At 33.5% G+C, this 12,056-nt stretch overlaps 2 protein-coding genes across 2 annotated transcripts; both read left to right on the forward strand.

The window, feature by feature from the left end:
• Positions 1-3,597: 3,597 nt before the first annotated feature.
• Positions 3,598-12,050, forward strand: LOC119637636 (putative uncharacterized protein DDB_G0294196). Its single transcript, XM_038033815.1, has 2 exons — positions 3,598-3,955; positions 10,920-12,050. The coding sequence occupies exons 1-2, from the start codon at positions 3,701-3,703 to the stop codon at positions 11,541-11,543; spliced, it is 879 nt and encodes a 292-aa protein (XP_037889743.1). The 5' UTR covers positions 3,598-3,700; the 3' UTR covers positions 11,544-12,050.
• LOC119637637 lies at positions 7,288-10,881 on the forward strand. Its single transcript, XM_038033816.1, has 2 exons — positions 7,288-9,564; positions 9,636-10,881. The coding sequence occupies exons 1-2, from the start codon at positions 9,484-9,486 to the stop codon at positions 10,269-10,271; spliced, it is 717 nt and encodes a 238-aa protein (XP_037889744.1). The 5' UTR covers positions 7,288-9,483; the 3' UTR covers positions 10,272-10,881.
• Positions 12,051-12,056: the final 6 nt, after the last annotated feature.

The following is a 12,056-nucleotide window of genomic DNA, read 5'->3' on the forward strand; positions in this document are numbered from 1 at the left end:
TTCCTTGAACAACGTTTGGTAATTGCCCCGAATTTTTTATCGAAATAATTGTTCGTATGTGAATAAGTTTAAAAAAAACAAGAGGCCCATTTTCATGTCAACGATTCAGAGAATAGGCAAATTTATCCTTTTTACTATGCAGCTAACCCAAATGTATGGGATGGTGTCTGGGCAAGAAGCATTCTCCTTTCCTCCATGCTTATGCATGTTTGCGATGGCTTAGGGGTTCATTAGCAATTTGGTCCTGTACCGGTTGTAAGTGTGCTCCTATGCTGATAGTGTACATGTTTTTTTTTCTTTTTTCTTTTCCTTTTTTTTTCTTCTTATTTGTTTTATTATGCTTATACTCAACTTTATTGTTAATTAATATAAGTTTTGCATTAAGAGCCAATTGAACTCGACTGTTATTTGTTTAGTTGAGCTTCTAGTATAAGTGGAATAAATAAAATAAAATAAATAAAATAAAAAAATGATAGTTACCGTAAATGGAGAGCATTATAGGTTGGCATTGGCGATTCGTTTACGGTTTGAATTGAATGGTGTTTATCCATACATAAATTTGCAAAATTTAATTTACTTATCCAAGATATTATTATCTCCCAGTTGTTTCCGTCATAACTAACCCCAAAATAGGCTTTGTCACCATAGTGCGGTTTGTTTTAAAGAGAGTCTCTCTATATGATGCGATCTAAAAAATAGATCTATGTAATCCAAATTTCCTACAATTGATTTACTAAGGGCAAATTTTTGTCATAAAACATTAAAAATTACACATTTTTAGCACATAAAGAGTTATTTTTCCTTAGACTTTTCCTTTGAGTTAGGATCCAAAAATTAAAGTTACTTGGGCCAAATTCGCTAAGGTTAGTTTTTATGGCAAATTACTATTACAAGCTTTCATCTAGAAGTGTTGAAAATTGGGCTTTCTGACCACATAAAAATTCAGTTTTCGTGCGAAGAACTGCATGGAAAGAGGTAAAAAAATTGCCCCATCTGATTCGATGCTTTCACACCAATTTAAAAAGCCGGTATACTATAACTAAGGGATTTCTGTCGGGAAAAAATTACAATTTGTTTTCTTATAACGCCTTATCAATGTAAGACTATATGGTGAGTGGTCGAAAAAGAAGTCCATTTTTCGTGCTTGGTCCGAAACTCGTCAGTATGCCAAATCCGAAACACCAGTTGGACAGACAGACAGACAAGGTTCGATCAATTCAAAAGACGATTCCATTTCGATCTGTATAATAAACACTGGATATATTGCAAGTTCCTTTGGGTGTTGCAACAGTCCCCACAAACTTAATATACCTTGCACCAAGACTAACATAGGGTACAATAACTCCGCCGTAATGGGTTTATTTACCCGTACTTACTATTGGATAACGGGGAGATTTTGAAGGATTTCTACGATTTTTCGTAGAGATTTCAAGAAATTCGTATTAGACAAGCGTTGAACAGCCATGATTTTAAACCGTTTCATTGCAGAATCTTACGCTGGTCAAACATGCATATGGTACACATTGAAATTATGCATGGCTGTAAATAAAAAAAAAAACAATATTGGAAAAAGTGGCAAGCTCGGCAATGCGGGTGTAAATGTTGTATAAATAGGAAGGGACGCAAATACCGAAGCATCTCATTTTTATTTTGGCTCTCTGTATTTTAAATTTGTTCGTAAAAAGCTATCAAATTTCAGGACAAACAACCAAATTAGATATTGAAAGACGCAATCCAAGCACTATGGCGGCGTTTTTGCTTCGTTTTAGCGATAAAACTTTATATGGCCTTGAAATAAAGCTTCTTTGCGGAATCCAGATTCATTTTCTCTTTAGATTGAATATGTTTCATCAGAATAATTCGCAATTTTTAACGTCTCATTAAAAGAACTAAGAGGTATGTGCGGTTTTTTAGCCACGCAAAGTTTCGCGGTTGAAAAAATTGATATCAAAATCTTCCCTGTGCCTTCTATTTTATGTTGATAGATTCAACCTAAATGTAAGCGTGATTCGCACACAATGGATAAAGGTTGTGAACAAAATATGCAAATATCGGAATCGACAACCTTAGTCTAAACATCATCATAAAATTTCATTTTAGATGTCGCAAATCAGAATCGGTTTGTAATCCGTATAATTATCTGTCAAATGCTGGTGAGTCTCATGCAAATATGAATTGAAAACATAAGATATCGTCATGTAAAAATACCTTTCCTGAGTGTTATTCCTAACGCGTTTTAATAAGATCAGCACAATGGGATTGTTAATTTCATTTTTAATAACGTAGATTTTAATTACAAAATTATAGCAACGCAATTTTATGAATAATTTGCAACAATTTAGTGTTTATCATTTTATTTATTCACTTATCATACTCTACACTACTTTTGGTGCAAGCATGTATTAAGTTTGAGTGGATGTATGCAATACTCAAAAGTGGTTGAGATGCACCCACATTCCATTACACTGCATGATTCAAAAAGTGATTCTAGAGGTTGTCTGTTCGTCTTGTTTTCTGGTGTTCAACATACAGGTCGTGATTTTTGTGCTATTTTGATGAAATGTAGTACATGCATTTGTATTGTTCCAAGGACGGACACTATTGAAAATGGTTCGATTCAGACGATTTTTTGATCACTACTCATTTAACCTTTATTTTAAAAGTTCGTTTCAAAATAAGGCATTGTATGAATGACTGTGGGGTCCCGAGGGCTATAACCCATTATATTGTTTTTACTTGTTTTATTTTAATAAATCCGTTCTTGCTTTTCTTACTGACTTATTCGTTTTTTTAAATACTTAATTCCTGGTTCGAATTCTTCCCTTAAATGTCGCGGTTCAACTTTCGCAGCTGGCGTTTACCCTTTGCTTATAAAGATACCGAAGTGTGTCGCAAACATCATATCAGATTTTATTCTGATGTTCTCGTTAATTATTTTAGATGTCGGACCTCTCCCTTTTATTCATTGTCAGCGAATTTTTGTTAATTGCCAACATCGGAAATTATTTTATAAATTCAAAGTTTATGGAAGTTCTCCCGTCAATTAAATTATTTATGCTTTCTTGTTATTATTTGAAAGCTTAACAACAAGCGATAGATGAATATATAGATGAATGACAAGATGGACGGGGCTACGTCTTTTCAGAATCGAAAGGTTAAAGGGAATATTTTATAATATGTCTTATATATTTGTATGCCATCATTCTTCAGAGGTGGGTGCATAAAAATGAAATCATTATGGTAACATGAAGCATCAGATAGTCACCCTTGACACAAATATTTAACACAAACACTTTAAAACATTGTCAGCATACTAAACAGTCTAGTGAAAATGGTCGCTCTGTGAGAGGAATGAACAATTATTGCGCTTATATATAGAGAGTGTATGAAATTCAACACATACGAACTAATAAGAGTTCTGCATATGCAAATTGTATTTAAATTTTAATACATTTACCTAATGATTTCTTTAGTCTTTTATTTTTCACAAACAGTGTATGAGTGCAATTTGAGTATTAACTTAACAGAAACAAAGGCAATTACGTAAAAGACCAAACATTGAATTACATATAAAATAAAAAACTAAAAAACTATGATAAACAGTTGACAAAATATATTGATCATAAGCGGGTGAACAAATTTTGATAAAAGCAACGACGATTATTAAATCGAAATTTTAAATAAATCTATACAAAAAGACATGTATACAAAATTTCTAATTTTAATATTGCTATGTTGTGGTAAATTGAACTTGGCTCAATTGAGTTTTCATGCAGATGCGAATGCAAATTCATTTCTACTAAAAACGCCGAATTTGCAACAAAGTGTTACACGTTACTATGGCGGAGGACAAACAGCTAATTTACAGCAGGCTCATCAACAAAAACAATTAGACAAAGAGCAGCAGCAGCCACAGTCGCCTATAGAGCAAGAATCACAACAGCGTACACAACAGGTAATTTATACTTATATATATTTATATTCACTTGATTTGGATGAAGAATCAGAAGATGTATCTAATAATGATGAAAATTCAGAAGAGATTGCTTGTTCCACTTCTTTTCGTGCTAATCTTTCCGTTTAATATAATGAAATGAAATATTCGTAGCAATAATCATAAACTGTATAATTGTATATATAATAGCTAGATTAAAAATTTTTCGTGACCCAAAGCAGTAGTAGATAGTAAATGGAACTTCATTGTAACTTGCGGGGTGCTGTATTTGCCATAAAAAATTATATTTTCATATCGCTTTAATGCATTCCTTGATTATGCAAAAACAAATAACACTCCACCTCAACTGATGTGCTTCAAATTCAGCAACCTTGTCTTCTTAAAAATTTTATTATGTTTGCGCCAAAAAAGAACTCCGAACTGTTGTTGCCATATAAGGTATTGCTTAATATGAGAAATATTTTGCATAGTTGGGTCTAAAAAATTTATCTACGTGATGCAAATTCACAGTGGTCAATTTTCGTATCAAACCTCTTTTGCGAAAGAGCTAACTATTACTGCGAACCCTTATCTGGAATAGTCTCCAAAAAATTGATTTCATAATTTTGCAATTATGGAGATATTTTGATGAAACGATGGTTTTTTTAATTTTTTTTGCCGAAAGTTGGATCATGACAATAATTTGACAGAGAAGCTAACCTTACCGAATATGAATTAAGGAGCCCTATTGTCTTGTTTCCTAAAATGAAAAACAATGACGTAGCGGCTCGGATGCTATATCACCGAAAAGCCTGGTAACATGCATATTTTCTGAACATGTAAATTGCGAGATTGTTCACATCAGTACTCTTTTACTTTTTTTCGAAGTACGCGGCAGAAGTTACTTTGCAATTTTTTAATCAGTGAAACACAACGTTCGCTGCATTTGCCATATGGTGCACGTCGACGATCATAATAAAGGAATATATCTCTTCTCATTTTATTAATACTCCAAGTAGAATAATCTGGCTCGATTTCGTGACAGCACTGCATCGATGGTTTCTTTAAAGTCTAATTACTTTGCTCATTTAACATTCATATTAGACAAAAATATTAGCTTCAAATGTGTAAAAATTTTAAAGAACCCATATGAAGTCTTATAAAATATTTATCATCGTTAGATTCTGAGATATATATAGCTAGATCTCTTGCTCCGATCGTTTGGAATCTACCGAATATGACGCTCTAAGCTGAGTAAACGAATAGCGTAGTTTAAATATGAGTATTATTAGCTAACGTACGTGCTCAAAACTTACAAAAATAAAACAAAAGAACTTTGTGAGGATCGTGGTGCTGAGTGCGTATGTCTACTTCTAGGATGAATATAACTTTATAGACAACCAACATTCTTTCTAAGACGAATATAACTGCTTCAAATAATTTGTAACAATTATTTCAAGCACTCGGTCTTTTGACCATCTCTATATACCATTACAAAATATATAGAATCTTCATCTTCTAACACCACCGATACACCGTACAGATCCCATAGAATATGTACATATATATGTTTTTTATCGGCACGAAATGCTGATTTAATAGACGCATATCAGGTTTGAAAAGCACCATGTTCTGTCTATAATTACCCCCGCAATGAGTACAAATCAAAGCTAATAACAGATATTGGTTTAAAGCACTGTACACGTGTTTATGAAGGCCATCTAGGGCCGCAACGAAACAATTACCGCGATCCAGATATAAACAAGCTCACAGAAGATAAAAAGATGTAACTTTTACCCTAGAAAAATTTTTTATTTAAAATACAGCACAAATATTTCTTAAAAGCGGCTAGAGGACCAATATAGCACCATTAATCAGTTGACCTGCCAATGCGCGAATATGACTTTCTCAGCTATTTCTCTATAATTTATTGTTACTTAATAAGCGAAGAGTGGAATTTATGAAATATTTTATATTTATTGTCTTTCTTATATTATCTAAAATTTTATCGATATAAAGATTTTCCCAAATATGAAGCCAAACTAAGGTTTGCCATAAAATTAAAAGATGTTAACGATAAAAGCTATGCCAAAAAAAGTATTTACATTTCAATTTCATTATCTTCAACTTTCCTATTATAAGTTTCGACGATTTGCAAACGTTGCTGCTCATCATAATTGTCATATGTATACATTTCGTAAGAATCATCGCTAAAGAAACCACGTAACGCATCCATAGCATGCTTCACAGAGTCCGTTATTGAATGCCACATACTCTGAAAACTTTCAGCAACTTGTTGAGCTCTTTCGCTTATATGATCACCAAATGATTTATATTCAGAACCATCGTTACCGGGTATTACGTCACCATTTTCGTCATTATAAACGTTGGCAAATTCGGAGGAAGTATCACGTATAACACGTTTAAATAATACGGTATCCTATTTTACATAATGTCAAATACAGTATAAAAAACAAAATTAAGTTATTACTGATTACCTTTGACGAAGTTAGCGCATTAGCTTTATACTGCAACAAAATTATATGTTTTAGAAAAATAAATGACACTAACAGATAAAGTAATTTCAACATTTTCTTTTAAATTTTATTTTTTATTTTTATCTTTTTATTTATTTTTTAATTTATTTTATTATAATCACAATATCTTTTCCTTTGCCGTCTTCTGAATGTTTAGCGTTATATTTTAACCGTGAAATAATTTTTATAATTGTTGACCTGTACTTCCACTAATTATCCGCAATTGCTATTCAGTTCTAATTGGACAGAAAAGCAAAACTAAATGTTGAAATAGATAGGGAAATGGCAGATTAAGAATTATAGCCGCATTGAGTCGAATTTTGGATACTTACACCCTTTTGTTATTTATAGCTGTTTGAAATTACTTTCACTCCAAATTTTTAAATCGTTCTATAAACATTTAAATCATATTTGAAATTATAGGCGATTTTTAAAATGTATCACAGTTATCGACTTTTTAAGGCATTTTATAGTTTTTTAAAACAATTGTGCGTTCATGGGAAACTTAAGTATATAACGTGTATATAACGTTCATTCGTGAAAGCTAACCAGAAACATGTGAGCTAAGATTTGAAGTTAACAGGCCGACGAGAAGACACAGCCAAAATGAATTGAAAATTGTGTAATCAGAAGGTTGCCTTAATTTTAGTCATTTTTTCACTTGGAAATGTCATCTATTATGGAAAATTATAGTACAATACATAATAATCAAAATAGTGTGTACCATTTTCTACTACATTTTACAATATTTTTGGCAATATAATGATATCATGTCGAAAGAACTTATCTTGGGTCGGCAACGGTCAACTTTGCGGACCCATGTGCCAGCCAAGCCATGCTTCACCGATCTGAACAAGTAGTAATCAAGAGCTGTCATGTCTGATGAGCACGCTGGATTCGCCAGAATTTTCCATTCGAACTGCATTAGTGTATCCTGGGCAACTTTTGCAACAAGTACCCAAAAAATGGCATTTTCAGTCAATTCAAGTCACCACTTTCAAATGGTCGGAACCAAAACCGACATTTTGGCATAGAATGAAGCAGCATCACCGTAAGCTTCTGAAGGTGTTTGGTGGGCTTCGGCAACAGATTTCTTCAGATAAAAAAAAAAGAACCGATTTGAATTTGGAAGAGGAAGAATTTTGAGCGTCGGCACACGCTGAATAAATGAATAATATTGAAAGAAAATTGATTAATATATGTGGAAGAACATGGAAACTATCGAATTGAACCGTTATGTACGCTGGTAATTACCATTTCTGTACTATTTTTACCTGCAGAAGTCGCTTATCAAAATTAACACAGCTTCCTAATATATCCCGTATGCACGCTGCAAATAAATTAGTTCACGTGGTTAGTTTTCACATGCACGGTTCAGATGATAAGGTGCACCGCTTTCATTTAATTAGCTCTCCTGTTTTTTTCTAGTCGCTAGTAAAGCGGAAATGTTTTCCATGATTATTAAAACTAATGATAGCATAAATAAAACTGTAAACAATTTTGCGTGCGTTTATGCCATGTTTTTATACCCACCACAGAAAGATGGAGATATATTCATTGCTTTAGCACGTTTACAGCACTTAGAAGACAATATTCAACGATCTCATAAAGCACATTTATTTTTAAGCAACATCAAATTCTGAACCGATCTAGATACGTCCGCCCGTTCTTCTGTTCGTCCGTGCAATATCTACTGTAACCAAAACGCTCATCACAAAAATTAAGACATTAGCTACAAATTTGAGAAGATTATTGCAATTTCTTGCCCGCAGGTTTTCAAAATGAGCTAAATCGGTCAAAGGCCATGTCTATAATTAAATATGAGTAAAAGAATTTGGTTATTTACGCGTAACTTATAAAGCATAGCAAGTAAGACGGTAAAAACGTCCACGTATATTCTATTAATGATCCATCAGTACATGACTTGGTTGTGCTTGCCTACAATAAGACCCGCGTACTGGACATTGTTACAGATTTATTCAGATTTCGTGTGCTTTGCATTTACAACATTTTGCCAAATGGAAATTCTTTTTCAACTACGTTTAACTTAAGTGTATTCTGAATTACATTTGTTATATTGTTTAAACCTTTTAACCAATTAACATTTTGCTTTTTCGCTGATGCTGCAGTGTATTTTATGGTGGATTGCAGCCTACTATAGTGCCCCTTTAATTGTGTTAAAAAAAAATGTATATTTAAAATATTTATATAAATTCGAAACAAACCAAACGGCAAAATGATTAAGTGACTAAAATCAATTAAATATACCTATGAAGATCACAGGTAAACTCTTTGACTGAAGTTAGTCTGCAAATAACTAATCGTCCAACGCAATTGTAAGTTCTTAACGCGTATAAATCTGAGCAGAGAAAGTTGGAGTGTGAAGGCAGCTTCAATAATTTTCCTCCATAGGTACACATAAGTCAAAGAACACGTGGCCTAATATTGATTACATATCTAATTAGTCAAAGCAATTGCGTAAAATTGTTTAAAACAAGTGCGGTTTCGCTTTATAGTGATACTAAAATTGAATGTTTTTAACGTTTACATCTGATATTTCTTGGTTTGTTATGTTTAAGCTGTGCAGTCTTGCTATGTTAATTGTCTAGAAATTACTTCTCATTCTCTCTTCTTCCATAATAGCCAGAGACCTTACTATATTAAAGACAAATTAATATTGTTCTGCATGTACGTGAGAACAATCGCGACCCCAATTAGGGAAATAGTCAAAAACCATTACGATTAAGTCTCTCAATAAAAATATTCCAACAGTTTTCAAGCAAAAAAAAAAGAAAGAAAAACAATGAAATGTAATCAACTTCCTAAAAATCTCTACAGGTTTGCTTTTCATAAAATAATGGCGCGTGCACAACAAACAATAATATACGTTAAAATTAACTTGAAACTATAATATAAATATAAACCTCACGTGAAATTCAATTAACTTATGTCCAGTTGGAATAGTTAATTGGCAGACTTCAAACGACAACTCCAGTGAACGCTGTTCAAAGTATGAGACCACAAACGCAATATTGGTTTTGTAATGCTTTATCATTCACTATAATGATTGTTGATGTTCATAGCCGAGCACAGGTATATAATTGATATATACATTTTCTATAGGTATTTTAAAATTTTTACAAAATATATAAAATTCGGTACAGGATTTTACGGAAAACATTGGTCTGGGTGCCATGAATATGGCCGGTAATATGATCGATATTATGTCAAATGGTGGTGCGTTACGTAGGGAAAATGATGTGGAATTACCATTTGCTAAAATGCATTCGAAAACTGAGATGGGAATAGGTCAAGCAATACATTCGCCAGCATTAGATAGCTCAGAAGAATACAGTAGACGCAAGCGATCACATCTTACGTTCAGTGAAATATCGCGGCAAATTTCGCATGTATATCGTAATAAACGCTCTCCTTGCCACACCACGATAGGTGGCGGTGGTGCCGGGGGCACAGATTTTACCGATGTTGTAGAGAGACGTCGTCGAAAAATCAACAATTCTGGAAGCAAAAAAATTTCGCGTAGAACTAAAAAGAAATATTTAATTCGTAGTGGTGCTGAAGACGTAACAGATGGCACAAACGTGGAAGAAGTAAGACGTCACCGTCGTAAACGTCAAACCGAGATTGAGGATTTAAATGCAAATGCGAAACAAGCCGAGAAAGATATATCTGAAATAGCCAATCAATATGCCGAAAAAGTAAAAAATTCGTGGAATAGTTTTGTGGATAAAGTCGGTGAAATGGCAAAAGCTATAAGAGAAGCATTTGTCTCAGATTGAGCGGTGGCAATCAGCCATCCTTCAAATTTTTTTACAGTTTTAATGAACGTTTAATGTGTACTTGTATGTAGAGAAACAGTTAATAAATATTGATTTTAATGATCACAAGTATTTCACGACTCATTTGGGAAGAGAAGCATGCATATATTGCACAATTAATCGTTTTATAAAAACAAGTTTACTTACTTATAGTATCGTCATCTCCTTAGATCTCATTCTATGCTCAAAATACATCCTAGTCTTAAAAATCATCCGTACAGAGAACACTACGTAAGGGTAGGTTTAACGTTATACTTTGCCGTAATCTACTTTTGTATTTATATTTAAAAAAAGACAAAACAAAGTTTACACCGATTGAATCGTTCAAAAATTTTATATTATTCATAAGTGACACACAATGAACAAACATTGGACAAGGAATTTGTAAAAATATTCTGCGACAAAAACGTTTAGAAAATCGTTTGTAAAAAATTTTTAGTGAATTTTGTTGTAAAATGTATAATACGAAAATGGCATCCACACCTGCAGCAATTAGCAGTGCAATTCCCAAGTATTGTTACGCCGTGGTGCGTTTCATCAATTATAAGAATTTTGAAAAGAAAAATTAAGATGTCGGAAACCTCGATAAACTTTTTTTTCTTTTTCAAGTATACGCCTGTGGGCTCGGGAAGCATCCAATATCAAGAATCACCATCCGGCACTCAGGCACCGTACACATTTGCTCCCCCTGTGCAGCAACCACTACAGCCAACGAATTATGCCACTGCATCCGGCACTTATCAAGCTCTGCACTATTCCAACCCACCGCAGCCGCCGTCTGTACCACAATATTCTCAAAGTCTGCATCAATTGCGAGGTGTCCCAAGTCAAACTCAACCGCCACAACAATCGTCTCAACCTCCATCGTTGGCAACGTATGCGGACCAACTGAATGCCGCCTACTACGTTTATCAACAGCAACAACAACTGTATAATCAACAACAACAGCAACTGCTACGCCAACTCTATCGCAGTCATCCAGATCCTGTGTCAACTTCTCCACCGAATCTGCCGATTAACTCTAGTCGTTATTATTCGCCCGAGCAATACGCCAGCTATATATCACCTCATCATCATTCTACCCAATCACCATATAAGAGTTCAGCCAATGGTATGAGCGATGGTCCGATAACAGTGGCACCGCGCAACGGTCTGTTAGGGACGGATTATTCACCCTCAGATAAAGTATCTCATGTAAAATTTAATAGTGGCAAGCTATCGTACAATTTTTAAAGGTACATAAGCACGTAATGATAGATGAGATTTTAGTGGGGTGTGCAGAGAACCACATCCTATTATCTGTAAATTTGTTTCAATGTAATGATCTGAACCGCACAAAAATTTCTATTGTACCCTGTTAAGTCAATCCATTTCGCTTATAAGAGGTTCTTTGATGCATTTGTTTTATAATTCAAGCGAAAAAAGAGCCCCACAAAAATTGTAATTAGCAAAATGAAATAAAAACATGTATTATCATTATTACAATTAATGAATTATGCGCCATTCTTAGAAATGGTACTTTTATGCGACCAATTTATAAAACATTTTTCATGAAGCGGGCGTTAAAAGTTGCATTTACTACATTTACGGCTTACTGAGAAAAACATGTTTTTGTCATTCCTTTTTTTGGGATAGAAAAAATGATAATACGACAATAATATACACGGCAATTATTAAGCATACATTTATCTATTAAGTACACATTAGATTTGAAAAACATTAAAAAAGCTTACACCGTAGGATTTC

Source organism: Glossina fuscipes, unplaced genomic scaffold, assembly GCF_014805625.2.
Source record: "Glossina fuscipes isolate IAEA_lab_2018 unplaced genomic scaffold, Yale_Gfus_2 60, whole genome shotgun sequence".
NCBI lineage: Eukaryota > Metazoa > Arthropoda > Insecta > Diptera > Glossinidae > Glossina > Glossina fuscipes.

Coding starts and splice junctions, on each gene's coding strand:
- LOC119637636 (XM_038033815.1), top strand. CDS start 3,701: ATGTATACAAAATTTCTAATTTTAATATTGCTATGTTGTGGTAAATTG. Junction 3,956..10,919: donor CACAACAGCGTACACAACAG/GTAATTTATACT, acceptor TTCTTTTTCAAG/TATACGCCTGTGGGCTCGGG.
- LOC119637637 (XM_038033816.1), top strand. CDS start 9,484: ATGAGACCACAAACGCAATATTGGTTTTGTAATGCTTTATCATTCACT. Junction 9,565..9,635: donor ATGTTCATAGCCGAGCACAG/GTATATAATTGA, acceptor AATTCGGTACAG/GATTTTACGGAAAACATTGG.